Source organism: Muscardinus avellanarius (genome assembly GCF_963383645.1).
Source record: "Muscardinus avellanarius genome assembly, chromosome: 1".
Classification (NCBI taxonomy): domain Eukaryota; kingdom Metazoa; phylum Chordata; class Mammalia; order Rodentia; family Gliridae; genus Muscardinus; species Muscardinus avellanarius.
Window position 1 is genome coordinate 55,020,097 of NC_137786.1, and position 16,173 is coordinate 55,036,269.

A 16,173-nucleotide genomic window follows, 5' to 3' on the forward strand; every position below is an offset into this window, starting at 1 on the left:
TTACAAGCATGCACCACCATGCCTGGCGTCACATTATTTAAATTAAATAAATGTTGCTGTTTGGAACTTCTCCTGTGGGTAGTATGAAAAACTGTTTCCATCCTAGGTGCTTATTATATTGCAAAGTATTGCTTGATAAATTTCAAAATAAATGAACTTAATGTATTACCATCATATCTCTATATATGTTGATAATTCAAGCCAAAGCATAAGTAATTTTAGAATTATTGTGACTTAGAAGTTATCAAATATACTCTTTCATCACAGAGGAGTATCTTTTCAACTTTTTGGTCTTTTTAAATAGGAGATGTGAAAAGAATAAGGAAAGAAACTGGGACTAGGGATGTAACTCAGTGGTAAAGCATTTGACCGGCACGTACGAGGCCTTGGGTTCAAGGCCCAGTACTACCACAAACCCTACCCCCTCAAAAACAAAACTGGAAGGAGACTCAAGATAATTAGGATATTAATTAAATTGTATGCATCTGGAAGTGTATATACCTTGTAAAACTTGCCATTAGTCTTCATAATAGGGAATTTTGCCTGACTGAAAATGCAGTAACCCCAGGTTTATTGCTCTAAAATGAGAATAATGGAGTTTGAATATATTCTGGTCCTCCAGCATCATTAAATTCTTATCCTAGACTTCCATATCACTTCATAAAAATAACATGTTTCACAGTTATAGAAACCCATTAGGCTATAGATGTCTTTTTTAACTTTCTAGTTTTAGCAGTTTTTTGGTGCTAATATTCCAAACCTCCCTTTTAAATGATTCTTTCAGACCATTAGTGTTTTTGAGAAGTTGGCAGTACTTTTTGTGATAAAAAGATTCATGAAACATACTTAAATATTTTGCCTAGAGAAAGAATAACATTGCTTATTGCTGCCAATCAAACTTTATAATTTACGTTGACTAAAAATTGTTATTCTTTCTATATGAGTACTCAAAATCCCTTGCCTTTCATGTGTAACTTTTATTTTTCTCTTCTTTTCATCTTTAACTGATGCCTAAATGAAATTGTACTTTATTGTTAGTGAATAATAAGTAGCTAAGGAACAACAAGAAATTATGAAAATTCTCGTAATTCTAATTTCTAATGTTCATAATTTTATGTGATATAATTAACCCATTGTACTTTAGAGAACTGATTTAATCAACATGTAATATTTAACCTTAATGTGTATATTTTTACAAGTCTAATTTTTTCTTTTTCTTTTTTAAATTTATTTTTATTGGTGCATTGTAGTCATACATCACATTGGAATATAAGACTTGAGAGGATATACAAGCACACATCATCCAATTAGCCCTCATCCAGTCCCCATCCCATTCCCTCCCCCTCCCTCGATCCCATGCTTGTGTGGTGATTAACTTTGATACATATGTTTATGTACTTCCTGCTTTTTCAAGACGCTCCATCCTCCCCTATTCCATACCCTCTGATTGTTCACCTCAGTTGCTTCACTATAGGACCCTTTGTATAGCTCGACCACTTCCTGTTGCCCGTTCCCTCCTAGTTATTGCTGATTAGGGGAAGCATCTGGTTTTAATTTTCTGCGATATTTCTCTGTGCATGCCACGTTGCAAATACCGATCCCACTCTTGACGGCCCCAGTTGTGGCCTGGCTACCCGGTGGACTGATGCGGACCTCACTGGCGCCAGCACCGGCCTAAACCCCCCCTCAGCAGGCTCCGATCCCGGCCTCAGAGGCCTCAATAGCGGCCTTGCCTCACGGCAGGCTCTGATCCCAGCCTCGCTGGCCCCAGCACCGGCCTAATCCCTCAGCAGGCTCCGATCCCGGCCTCAGAGGCCTCAATAGCGGCCTTGCCTCACGGCAGGCTCTGATCCCAGCCTCGCTGGCCCCAGCACCGGCCTAATCCCTCAGCAGGCTCCGATCCCGGCCTCAGAGGCCTCAATAGCGGCCTTGCCTCACGGAAGGCTCCGATCCCGGCTAGTGGCCCCGGCACCAGCCGAACCCCTCGGCAGGCTCTGATCCCAGCCTTGGAGGCCCCAGCACCGGTCATGCCTCGCGGCAGGCTCGGATCCCTGCCTCGCTGGCCCCAGCACCGGCCTAACTCCTCGGCAGGCTCTGATCCCGGCCTCGGAGGCCTCAATAACGGACTTGTCTCACGGAAGGCTCCGATGCCGGCCGTTGGCCCCAGCACCCGCCTAAACCCTCGGCAGGCTCTGATCCCGGCTCCAGAGGCCCCAGCACTGGCCTTGCCTCACGGCAGGCTTCGATCCTGGCCACACTGGCCCTGGCACCGGCCTGACCCCTCGGCAGGCTCCGATCCCGGCCTTGGAGGCCCCAGCACCGGCCTTGCCTCACGGCATGCTCAGATCCCGGCCTCACTGGCCCTGGCACCGGCCTAACCCCTCGGCAGGCTCCGATCCCAGACTCGGAGGCCCCAGCACCGGCCTTGCCTCACGGCAGGCTCTGATGCTGGCCTCGCTGGCCCCAGCACCTGCCTAACCTCTCGGCAGGCTCCGATCCTGGCCTCAGAGGCCTCAATAGCGGCTTTGCCTCACGGAAGGCTCTGATGCCGGCCAGTGGCCCTGGAACTGGCCTAACCCCTCAGCAGGCTCTGATCCCACTTCTATCTCTCTCTTTTTTTTTTTTTGGTAGGGTACTGGGGATTGAATTCAGGGGGCGTTCTACCTCCGAGCCACACACCCCTGCACATTCAGCCTGATTATATTTTTTATTTTGGAACGGGTTCACTAAGTTTCTGAGTCTGTCTCAAACCTGGCATCCTCCTATTTTAGCCTCCATGTACAGGAATGGGAGGCTCAGCACATGCCCACCATGCCCAGCACGACTCTACTTTTTGTAAATAAGAATATAGTATATGTTTATTTATTTATTTCTGGTGGTACTGGGGTTCCTGGAAGCACTTCTACCTCCGGGCTACACTCCCAGACCTATTTTATAGTTTTTTTTTTTTTTTAATGTGTGGAAAAAAGGTCTCTTAGGATTAAAACATTCTTTTATTTTTTTTATTTTTATCTTTTTTTAGTGGTGCAATGTATTCATACATCATAATGTATAAAAATACTTTTGTAGATATACATGCCCACATCGCCCAGTTAGCCCGTACCCGATCCCTACCCCGTTCCCTCCCCATCCCTCCTTCCCATGTTTGGCTTAGTGGTTGACATGTAGTTTTATAGCAATTTATCCAGTATTAATGATAATAATCTCACATAACAGTTTCATTTGTCTGATACCAAGCTTTTGATGACTTAAAGATAACATTTCAATATTTCTTTTTGCTTTCTTTCTTAACAGAGAATATTTTTTTTCTATTTTTTTTAGGTAAAACTATCATATATTTATATATTTATTTTTCAGAAAAAAAATCTATCCTAATATGGAATATGGACTCTAGATACCCAAAACGATCTTGAAAAAGAACAAAGCTAGAAGATATATATTTTCTGATTTCAAACCATATAAAGTTACAATAATTGAAACAGTGTAGTACTGTTCTAAAGGCAGATATATAAACCATTGGAGTTAAATAAAAGCCTAGAGCTAAATTCTTCCCTATATTGTCAAGTTATTTTTGACAAGGTTTCCACGAACATTTGGTGGAGGAAATAATAATCTTTTAACTAAATATTGTTGAAAAATAATAATTACATGAAAAAGAATAAAATTGGACCCTTACCTAACACCATATACAAATATTAACTCAAAATAGATAAAAGACCTAAATATAAATCTTAAGACTATAAACTTTTAGAAGAAAATCTGGGTCATAAAACCTCACAACATTGAAATTGGCAGTGATTTCTTGGATATGATTTCAATGACACAGGCAACAGAAGAGTATACAAACTCCCTAAAAAATAAAAAAATATTATATATCCAAAGACAATGTAAACAGAGTTAACAGTTACTAACAGAATGGGATAAAATATTTCCAAATGCTATATATGAAGGTATATTAATATTCCAACTAGAAATTCTAAAAATTAACAACAATAAAGGCAAACAATACCATTTAGAGATAGGTAAAAGACTAACATAAATAATGAATCTCCACAGATAACCAATCTTAGTTGTCTGTTGGATGGAAAATCTTGTTTCTCTGGTTCTGGTGTGTGTTACCTATTTCTTCTTTGTAGTTAATCTCTTTGAGTATTTTCTCTAGCGCTGGTTTTGAAGACATAAATTCCTTCAGTTTCTGTTTGTCGTGGAAGCTTCTTATTTCTCCATCTAATTTGATAGAAAGTTTTGCTGGGTAGGAAATTTTTGGCTGGAAGTTGTTTTCTTTCAGAGTTTAGAATATGTTCCTCCAAGCCCTTCTGGCTCTCATGACTTGGTTTGGGAAGTCTGGAGTGATTCTAATTGGTTTGCCTCTGAATGTCAGTTGGCCCTTTGTTTTTGTTGCCTTTAAGATTCTCTGCTTGGCTTACACATTGGTCATTTTGACAATTATGTGGCGTGGAGATCCTCTTCTCCAATCCTGTCTAAAGGGAGTTCTATAAGTTTTCTGGACCTGTGTATCAACCTCTTGCTCTATGTTTGGAAAATTTTCTGCTATTACTTCCTTGAAGAGATTGTTGATCCCTTTGGTTTCACCTTCTTTTCCCTCCTCTATTCCAATTATTCTTAGGTTAGCTTTCTTAAAATGGGCCCATATTTCTTCAATATCAGATTCTTGCTGTCGGATTTTTTTTTCTAAATTAGAAACTATGTGTTCATTTTTTGAATGATCATTTTCTAGGAGCGAGATTCTATTCTCCATGTGGTCTAATTGGTTGTTTGTACTTTGAATTGAGGCCTTTACTTCATTAATTGCATCCTTTATTTCTTTTTGGCTCTCTGAATTCTTTTCGAAACACCTCTATGATTTCTACAATTATTTTACTGATTTGATTTTCTAGAAATCTCTGAATTTCTCTTTTATCAGGTTCTGATGTTGTGGGGTTGTGGGTATTCATTGCTCCATTGTTATTCCTCTTTCCCATGATTTTGGATGTTTGTTCCTTCTCTGGGTTCTTCCCTGGGTCACTACGACTTCACTTAAGATGCTCTGGATCTCGAGTCTGTGGTATCTCAGTCACCACTACTCCTTTACTGGGTTGTATCGCAAAGTCTCAGACTCTGGGAGTCAATCGAGGCTGCTTTAGACCATGGGGGGTGCCAGGTTGGGCGTTCTCCTATGGTGTGATATCTCTGCCACTGCCACTCCCCCACTGGGTCAAGTCCATGGGAGTACAGTACTGGGATTTCTCCTCTAGGGGCTACAATTTGACTCACTCTTGTTGAGTGCCCAGATGGAGCTGTCATCGACTCGGTGAATTCGCTGCTGCTGCCACCGGTGGCAATATGGTGCCACTGCCACGCCCTCGGCCGTGAGGCTGGCGTATTTCTTTTCTGTTTTTGAGCTCTGCTCTGAGTCCCTGCAGGGTGTGCTGAACCCAGCCTCTGGGAGCTTTAGATGCTCCCTGCGCCGAGAAATCTGCCGAATTCCTTCCGGCTGATCCGCAGCGGCTCACCTCGGCTCGCCGTCCGCCGCTCCTCTCTGGAGCCTGGTGGGCTGTTGAGTGCGTTGGTCTGGTGCTGTCCGGTGAGCTCGCTGCTGCTGCTGACAGTAAGCCATTGGTGCCGCGTCCTCGGGCCTGAGGCCGGCGTATCTCCTCTCTGGTTCTGAGCTCCGTTATGGAGCCGGGGCAAGGATGAGACAGGGTAGGCGATTGTGGCTCCTGTGTGAAGAGTTCGCTTCGTTGGCAAGCTGCGACTCCCCCTTGGCCCATTTCTATCTGATAGAGAATGACTGGGAGATGGAAAGAGCCCTGAACTCCTACTTCGAGCCACCGGCTCGAAGACAGCGCCCTGGAGGACATTCCCCGGGACACTTCCGAGGCAGAGGAGGGCTGTGTCAACCTAACCAATGAAGAAACAACTGATTCCACTAGTTCAAAACTTAGTCCGTCTGGTATACCTCAGCACAAAGATGGTAGTGTGTTCACTTTCATTACTTGGAATATTGATGGGCTAGATCTAAATAATTTGCAGGAAAGGGCTCGAGGAGTGTGTTCCTACTTAACTTGGTATAGCCCAGATGTGGTATTTCTACAGGAAGTAATTCTCCCTTATTATAGTTACCTAAGAAAGAGAGCAAGTTCTGAAATCATAACAGGTCATGAAGAAGGATATTTCACAGCTATAATGTTGAAGAAATCAAGAGTGAAATTAAAAACCCATGAGATTGTTCCTTTTCCAAGTACTGAAATGAGAAATCTTTTGTGTGTCTATGTGAATTGGTTTGGAAATGAACTTTACTTTCTGACTTCCCGTTTGGAGAGTACCAGAGGACATGCTAAGGAACGACTAAATTAATTAAAAATTGTTTTAAAGAAAATGCAAGAGGCTTCAGAGTCAGCTACTGTTATATTTGTAGGAGATACAAACTTAAGGGATCAAGAAGTTACTAAATCTGGTGGTTTATGTCTGGGAATTTTGAGGCAAACCTAAGCATTGCCAGTATGCATGGGATACAAAGATAAACTCCAATCTTGGAATATCTAACACCTGTAAGCTTCGTTTTGATTGATTATTTCCCAGAGCAGCTGCAGAAGAGGGCCACATTATTTCCCAAAGTTTGGACCTCCGTGGGTTGGAAAAACTGGACTGTGTAGATTTCCTAGTGACCACTTGGGTCTTCTATGAAACGTAAATGTAATATTGGGAGATGCTTTTCAAATATGGGTTTTAAATGTTTTGAGTAGTCTTGTTTTGAATTTTTGTGTATAGTTTATGTGTATTTGGAAAAGTAGAATTTGTTCCTAATTTGTTTTAATATTAATTTAAACTAGAGCATGCCTGTGTTCAGACTGTGAGGCCTTTTTTTAAAAAATTATTTTTATTGGTGCATTGTAATCATACATCACATTGGAATATAAGACTTGAGAGGATATACAAGCACACATCATCCAATTAGCCCTCATCCAGTCCCCATCCCATTCCCTCCCCCTCCCTCGATCCCATGCTTGTGTGGTGATTAACTTTGATACATATATTTCTGTACTTCCTGCTTTTTCAAGAGGCTCTATCCTCCCCTATTCCATACCCTCTGATTGGTCACCTCAATTGCTTCACTATAGGGCCCTTTGTATAGCTCGACCACTTCCTGTTGCCCGTTTCCTCCTAGTTATTGCTGATTAGGGGAAGCATCTGGTTCTAATTTTCTGCGATATTTCTCTGTGCATGCCACGTTGCAAATACCGATCCCACTCTTGACGGCCCCAGTTGTGGCCTGGCTACCCGATGGACTGATCAGAACTCACTGGCTCAAGCAGCAGCCTTGCCTCATGGGAGGCCCCGGTTCTGGCCTCGCTGGCCCCGACACTGGCCTAACCCCTTAGCTGGCTCCGATCCCGACCTCGGAGGCCCCAGCACCGGCCTTGCCTCACGGCAGGCTCCGATGTTAGCCGATGGCCCCGGCATTGGCCTAATCCCTCAGCAGGCTCTGATACGGGCCTCGGGAGGCCTCAGTAGCAGCCTTGCCTCTTGGCAGGCTCCGATCCCAGCCTCGGAGGCCTCAATAACAGCCTTGCCTCACGGAAGGCTCCGATGCTGGCCGTTGACCCCAGCACTGGCCTAACCCCTCGGCAGGCTCCGATCCCGGCCTCGGAGGCCCCAGCACCGGCCTTGCCTCACGGCAGGCTCCAATCCTGGCCACGCTGGCCCCGGACCCGGCCTGACCCCTCGGCAGGCTCCAATCCTGGCCTCGGAGGCGACTGTGAGGCCTTTTAATGAAAGGGCAAAACACCTCTAGAGCTTTTAGCAATGCTCTTGGTTGTCAGCTGAAATCCCACCAGGGGCCACATTGCCTCAGGGATAATCTTGATAGTACTTTTTTTTTGTCAGGCCCCAAAAGAGTTATTTTAAAATAAGTCATCGAAAGAGAAAAGATCTTGAGTTACTGGTCCAGATCTCTTGTCCTACTTCACAAATTTAGATAATGTTGCTGGGCGTGGTGGCACACACTTGTAATCCCTATGCTTGGGAGGCAGAGACAGGAGGACCGCGCAGGTTCGAAGCCAGCTGCGCTGACATAAGAGACCCTGTTTCCAAATAAAAATATAAAATAAGCCTGGGAGTGTAGCCCGGAGGCAGAAGGGCTTCCAGGAACCCCAGTACCACCCCCCCCCAAAAAAAAGATTAAATGAAAAAGCCAAGATTATCTATAGTTAAGGAAATGATGGCTGTCTACATCAGACTTAGTTTTTGTCAGCCAGTGACATAATTGGTGGTTATACATAAAAACATGCTTTAAACTCTTAACTCTCTTTTGATTGGCATAGTTAAATTGCTAACCACTTGATAATGATGAAAATCAATATTATAGCACTGTGGAACTTTTTTTCTTTTGTAGTACTAGGGATTGAACCCAGAGGCAATTGACCTCTGAACTACAACCCTAGACTGTTTTTTTATTTTTAATTTCTTATTTGGGAACGGGGGCTTGGTGGGTTGTTGAGAGCCTTTCTAAATTGCTGAGCCTGGCTTTGAACCTGTGATCCTTTTGTCTCAGCCTCCCAAATATTGGGATTACAGGCATAGGCCACTACACCCTGCCTGAACTTTTTTTTTTCCCCAAGAAAACAATAAATAAAGAGATACAGCCTTTTAGTTTTGCTATTTGTAGGATGGAAATACTTAACAGGAAGTAAATAAAGAGTACCTTTTTTTCTCATTTCTTTTTAAGGTTTATTATTTATTTTATTTTATTATTATTATTATTATTTTTTTGCAGGTCTGGAGATGGAACTCAGGGGCATTCGACCTCCGAGCTACACCCCCTGCCTTATTTTTTTTTTTTAATTCTTTATTTTGAAACCGGGTCTCACTGAGTTGCAGAGCCTCACTTAGTAGCTGAGACTGTCCGCGAACTGGATCCTCCGGTCTCAGCCTCCCAAATGCTGGGATTATAAGCGTGCGCCATGCCTGGCTCTCATTGTTTTAAAAGAGTACTTTTAAATGTGCTTAAAGGAAAGGAAAACTCAAGAGACATAAATAAAAAATTTTAGCCGGGTGTGTTGGTGCACACTTGTAATCCCAGCATTTGGGAGGCTAAGACTGGAGGATTGTGGTTCTGCAGACAGCCTCAGCTACTTAGTGAGGCCCTCTGCAACTCAGTGAGTCCCGGCTTCAAAATAAAGAATAAAAAATAGGGCAGGGGGTGTAGCTCAGATGTTAAATGCCCCTGGGTTCCACCCCCAGACCTGGAAAAAAAAATAAAAAGAAAGATAAAAATAAATTTATTTGTTTAAAAAAATACTATATGAAACCAGGCTTGATGGCAGACACTTGTAGTTCCTTGGGGTTAGACAGGAGGATTACAGGTTCAAAGCTAACCTGGGCAACTTAGCATCATTTCTCAAAATAAAAAATAAGAAAAGAAGGGCTTTGGGAATGTAGCTCAGTGATAGAATACCACCGGGATCAATTTCCAGTACCACAAATAAAATTAAAATATTGTGTGAAATCACCTACAATCTATAAAGTACATGTACATATGAAACAAATGAATTTCATATTTAGGCTTGTCCTTTTCCCCAAGACATCTCAATATGTATATGCAGATATTCCAGAATATCTGAAAAAACCCCAAAAAACCTGAAATCAAAAACACTTCTGGTTCTAACCATTTCATATAAGGATGCTTAACATGTATTTATCCTGACAGATATTATCCTAGACGTTGGAAATGGAGAGAAGAGTAAGACAAAGAACCACTGCATTTTCAGCTTGCTGTTTTTAAGGGATTGAAATGCTTAGTTATTTATACCATCTCAAGTTATATATTTTTATTTGTCCAGATATGGGAAAAACTATTAGCATGATTGTTCTCCTTTTTAGACTATATTAAAAACTTTTCTAGATGTAAAATCACAATCATATATTGAATGCAAATAAAAAATTATATATTTACATAGCAGTCAGATCTTGTTAGCTATTGTGTGTGTGTGTGTGTGTGTGTGTGTGTGTGTGTGTGTGTGAACTTTCACGTAACATAAAACCATTTTAACTTTTTTTTTTTTGTCACTGAGAATTGAACAAAAGGGCATTCTACCTCTGAGATATACCCACAGGTCTATTTTACTTTTTATTTTGTAACAGGGTTTAGCCAATTTGCTGAGGCCTTCCTATGCTGCTCAGGTTGGCCTCAAACCTGTCTCGGCCCCTGCAATACTGGTATTACAGGCATGTGCCACCCATTCCTGGCTTCATTTTAACATGGTACATTTTGGTAGCATTTAGTACATTTATAATTTTGTTTCACCATCACTACTGTATAGTTTTAGAATGTCATCATCACCCTATAAAGAATCCCTATACCCATTAACTAGTCACTCCCCATTTTAGTCTTTCTCAGCATCTTGCAACCACTTATGTTTTGTGTCTGCAAGGATTCATCTTGGGTATTTGATATAAACAGAATCATATAGTATATGGTCTTTTTTTTTGTCTGGGTGCCTTCCCATAGCATAATATGTTTTCAAGATTAATCCGTATTGTACCATATATTGATATTCCATAGTATGTGTAGAAATCATTTGGTTTTTCATTCTGTTTATTTGTTGGTGGATATTGAATTGTTTCTACTTTTGGTTATTGTAAATAATGTTGCTATGAGCATTCGTGTGCAAGTTTTTGATTGGGCATAAGTTTTTAAATTTCTTAGGCTAAATATACGTATGAGTGGAAGTGCAAGGTGCTAGGTTGAATCCTGGACAATTCTGTGTTTGGTGTTTTAAGGAACCACCAAACTATTTTCCACAGTCCCTAAATCATTTTATGCTCCTACTAGCAATGTATGTCGTTTCCAGTTTCTCTACCTCCTTGCCAATACTTGTTATTTTCTCATATTGTCTTCTTTGATTAATCCCTCATTCTTCTGTTGTTTCTTTTGACCTTGATAGTTTTGAAGGATAGGCATTTCTTTTAAAAGAAGTTCTCTTAAGCCGAGCTTGTTGACACACACCTGTAATCTCTGTACTTGGGTGGCTGAGACAGGATTGCAGGATCAAGGACAGCCTCAGTAAATAGTGATACTCATCAACCTAGCGAGACCCTCTTTCCAAAAAAAGAAATAAAAAATTAGGCTATGGGTGTAGCTTGAAGGTAGAATGCATGTGGGCTCAATTCCCAGTACTACATGCACAAAGAAACAACAAGGCCTTGCACATGTTAAACACACACACTCTACCACTGAGTTAAACACCCAGCCCATTGATTTTTGACTGAAACAGTTACACTTGGTGATGTTTGCTAGTTGGTGATTTTACATCATTCATTTTTAATAACCTGAAACCTTGTATATATAGCATTATGATAAGCTTATTTACCTAGCATTATCTAATGACAAAATTGAAAGGTTCTTAAACCTAAAAGTGTGACAGCCCTTTTGGATAATGATGTTGATGGTGGGATAGATCTTTCTAATGAACAGACTGTATCAGATTTATTTTTGAAACTTTAGAAAAATTATCAATTGTATCCCATTAGACTAGGCCAAAATTGACATTGTCACAATAATTATACGGTATTTTAAAAACATATTGGTCTACAACAGATTAAAAATTTTAAAAAACTTACTTCTTTACGCAGTTGGTTTAAAAAAATACTTGTTCTAGAAGGACACTGAAATAAAAGCCGAAATATCTAGTAGAGCTCTCACATTCCTTAAGCAGTTTTTTTTTTTTAAGCATTTCACTGGATTATGTGAAGGGAAAAGGTTGAGGAAAGAAAGCAATGTAAGGAAAGATAGGAGGTAACAAGGGAAGATAGATGCAGGAAGGAAAACTAGTTCATTATTTTATGGGTAGACATTATTGCCTTCAGGCATGTATGTGTGCATATCTGAAGTAGATTTTCTTTCTCCTCTCTGTACAGTTTTTTTCCAGGTTTATGGGTTTTTAAGTATATGAGTGACCAGCTCAATCTTGAGCCTAATATTTAAAATGCAATTCTTTTTATGTGAAACAGAATGAATGTTGTGTTCTGCATTTTGTATTCTTATCACGTAGAGAAGCTACCAGTTTTCAGAAGAGCTAAGAGAAGGAAAGGAAGAAAAATCAATTAAAGCAATTAGCAGTTATAAAAGGGTAAATGAAGGAAAAATGAAATAGAAAACAAATTGTTTTGGAAGTGGTCCTGTTCACTTGTCATTGGTGGTGTCAATTTATCTAGCTACTGCTTACTCAGTAAATTACTTCCCAGTTTTACAAGATATGTTAATTATGATTATTTTGGCCTTTGCAGGATATTCTTTTAATCTGATAATGTTTGTTTTCTAGGAATACAAGAATTTCCAGAAAATATAAAGAATTGTAAAGTTTTGACAATTGTGGAGGCCAGTGTAAACCCTATTTCTAAGTAAGTACTTTTCAGTTGAATTATTTTACCTTTGAGTAAAACAATTATGAAGCACTAGCAGAATATTAATTTAGATACTTCAATGAAAATTTTGTATCTTAAAGCTATTTAAAAACTTAGTTTTAAAATTAAAAATATATTAATCTTTCTAAACTCACACAACTGTAAGATTGAATTTTTTTTGGGGGGGTGGTACTGGGGTTTCTGGAAGCCCTTCTACCTCCGGGCTACACTCCCAGACCTATTTTTACATTTCTATTTTGGAAACAGGGTCTCCTAAGCCAGTGCGCGGCTGGCTTCGAACCTGCGCAATCCTCCTGTCTCTGCTTCCCAAGCGCGGGGATTACAAGCGTGTGCCACCACACCCAGCAAGATTGAAATTTAAGAGAGATAATGCAAGTGTTACTAGTTAATGTCAAAATGACACTAGAATCTGCTGTTTTCCTCACTGTTATTTACAAAGTGTTAGAAGGGTTTTGCCTTGGAATCAAATGTGGCATATTCAAACTTTTAAAAATAATAAACTGCATGGTCAAGAAGACAAAGTAACAGAAGAAAAAAACCAACATGATTGGTTGCAACATATAACAGAATTTATATGTGTTATTTTATGGTGATAATGAATATAAAAATTTTCCTGGTATCAAAGCTGTTAAATTTTGCAAAAATGAAATGGTGAAGCTAAAGAATAAAGTGAAACATAGCTTAATATAGCTAAATCAAAAGTTCAAACTAGTTTTTACATACTGTAAAACTGTATTTCTTGATAAGTTTTTCTAAATAAAGTTGCTTCACTTGACATGGAAGATGGAGGAATGTGAGGTAGAGTAAAAATAAAACCAATAAACTAATGTATCTTACTGCACAGGAACTTTATACTTGTTAAAACCAGGACAAACAAAAAATGACAAATTCTTTTCATTTGAAAATAATACTTTAAGCTGGGCATGGTGGCTCACGCTTGTAATCCCAGCATTTGGGAGGCTGAGACAGGAGGATTGCGGTTGGCAGACAGCCTCAGCTACTTAGTGAGGCCCTCTGCAACTTAGTGAGATCCTGTTTCAAAAATAAAGAATAAGAAATAAGGCAGGAGGTGTAGCTCAGAGGTCAAATGCCCCTGGGTTTCATCCCCAGACCCACAAACAAAACAAAACAAAAACAACACTTTAGTATTAAATTTGCATATGTAATTTATTTCATAATAAAGAAGAAATACAAGTCAAGCCAATATACATGGCTTTAAAATTCCGTTCAGTTTTTAAAATATTTTTATTTGTATATTATGAAAATATATAATCTTAATTATTTAGGGATGAAAGATTGAAACTGAAAATAATCTAAATCAATAGGTCTCAACTGAGAGTTATTTTGCCCCCAGGGAACACTTGGCAATTTTTGGAGACAGTTTTGGTTTTCACAGCGAGGGGCAGTGTGTGCATGCAAACTCTCACTACTAATGTTTTGTTTAGAGGCCTGGGTTGCAGCTAAGCATTAAACAATGCATAAGACAGCCTCCTCACAGCAAAAAATTATTCAGTTCAAAATGCCTCTGCCAAGGATTGTTAGTCATTTGCATTAATGTTGGGTAAGATAAATTTGAAGAGTGCTGAACTGACTTTTTCATAGTTATGTCTTAAAAATATATTTCTGTGTGTTGTGGCTCATTCTTAGCTGGCGATTTTGTGCACATTTTATTTAGCGAGACAGACATTACCTCACTTCCTTTTTACAAAGGGATGAAGTTACAAACAATGAAACAGGCAAATTATTACAAAAGGAAAATCTTAATTTGAGGGTTATTAATAAAAGGAAAAAGGTGACCATTTTCTTTTGAGATGTCTTGATTACACAGATTCTTAGATTTTAATAAGAGACTGAAATTATATATATGAACTTAATTTAAATTTTGGTATATTTTATATAGGCTCCCTGATGGATTTTCTCAGCTGTTAAACCTAACCCAGTTATATCTGAATGATGCTTTCCTTGAATTTTTGCCAGCTAATTTTGGCAGGTAAATTATAGTTTTTTTCTAAAAGCATTTATTGTTGGCTTTTGTATAGTTTACAAAACTACGAGGTACTTTAGTAATATTATTAATTACAGTTTCATAGGCTCTTCTTTTGTAATTATTTCCAGACATCATGATGTTTTCTTCTTTTTTCGTGTGTGTGTGTGTGTGTGTGTGTGTGTGTGTGTGTGTGTGTGTGTTGGTTACTGGGGATTTGAACCCAGGGCACTCAAACAAATAGCTACATTCCCAGCCTTTTTTTATTTTTCATTTTGAGACAGGGTCTTGCTAAGTTTCAAGGCTGGTCTTGAATCTGTTATCTTCATGCTTCAGCCTCCTGAGTACTAAGTTTTGCAATTTTTTGGTTTCTTTGAGTCTTGCTGTTTTTACTTTGAATTTATATCCCCAGTTGAACAATAAGCAGTGAGAGTTTGAAAGAAGAAAAAAATGTAATGTGTGATGGTGCATGCCTATAATCCCAGTACTTGTGAGGTTGAGACAGGAAGATTGCAGGTTCAGGACCAGCCTCAACAATGTAGCAAGATTCTCAACAAACTAATAAGACCCTGTTTCAGAAAACAAAACCAGGGCTGGGCATGGTGGCACACTCTTGTAATTCCAGCATTTGGGAGGCTGAGACAAGAGGATTGTGCAGGTTCGAAGCCAGCCTCAGCTACTTAGGCCCTTTGCAATTCAGCAAGACCCCGTTTCAAATAAAGAATAAAAAATAGGGATAGGGTATCGCTCGGAGGTAGAATGCCCAGAACTGAAAAAAAAAAAAAAAAAAAAGAAAAAGAAAGAAAAAAGAAAAATTTTTTTTTTTTTTTTTTTGCGGGTCTGTGGATAGAACCCAGGAGCATTCAACCTCTGAGCTATATCCCCTGCCCCCTCCCTTTTTATTCTTTAATTTGAAACAGGGCCTCACTAAGTAGCTGAGGCTGTCTGCGAACCGTGATCCTCTGGTCTCAGCCTCCTAAATGCTGGGATTACAAGCGTGCACCACCATGCCTGACTCCAAAAAATTGGTATTTAAGGTAGCAAAAACAGAAGGTTTTTATTTTTGGGGGGGGGGTTGGAACCCAGGGTCTTTCTACCTCTGAGCTACAACCCCAGTCCTATTTTTTAATCTTTAATTTGAAACAGGGTCTCACTAAATTGTGAAGGTCCTCACTAAGTAGTTGAGGCTCATCCTGTCTCAGTCTCCCAAGTGTTGGGTTTACAAAGTGTGTGCCACCATGCCCTGCAAAACTGAAGGTTTTAATGTGGATAATATCTGTATATTTGAGATACTGCATGCTATAATCGAAATAGTTATCAAATAAAAACATTTTAAGCTGGGTGTGGTAGCGCACACTTATAATCCCAGTACTTGGGAGGCTGAGACAGAAGGATTGCACAGGTTTGAAGATAGCCTCAGCTACTTAGTGAGGGTTCCATCCCTAGTAACTAACACACACACACACACACACACACACACACACACACACACACACACACACACATACTCTTTAAGAATTGATTTAGCTATCTTTCCTATGGAATGTAAAATTTTTTTTAGAAAAGAGAATGTTTCTGGGGTTACCTCTTCTCTGTACTCCTCCTAAGTCCCTGAGTAAATTTTTTAACATATTAATGAATAACAGGTAGTATCAAGTTGTGACTAAATTTAAATTAATTAAAGAATGTATTGTATGACCCCCCTTTTTTTTTTTTTTTTTTTTGGTACTGGGGTTCCTGGAAGCCCTTCTACCTCTGGGCTA

At 39.8% G+C, this 16,173-nt stretch overlaps 1 protein-coding gene and 1 pseudogene across 10 annotated transcripts in view; both read left to right on the forward strand.

Annotated features, from left to right (window-relative positions):
* Positions 1-16,173, forward strand: part of ERBIN (erbb2 interacting protein) — a gene marked incomplete at both ends in the record, with an annotated part of 97,759 nt that overhangs the window by 10,990 nt on the left and 70,596 nt on the right. For all 9 annotated transcript variants that reach the window (XM_080713821.1, XM_080713822.1, XM_080713814.1 and 6 more), the window contains 2 exons: positions 12,324-12,402; positions 14,327-14,416. In XM_080713821.1, coding sequence (XP_080569947.1) covers positions 12,324-12,402; positions 14,327-14,416 — 169 coding nt within the window. The remainder of the gene's footprint in view (positions 1-12,323; positions 12,403-14,326; positions 14,417-16,173) is intronic.
* On the forward strand, positions 5,694-6,571 carry LOC308270498 (tyrosyl-DNA phosphodiesterase 2-like; annotated as a pseudogene). Its single transcript has one exon. The product of its transcript is annotated as a tyrosyl-DNA phosphodiesterase 2-like (transcript).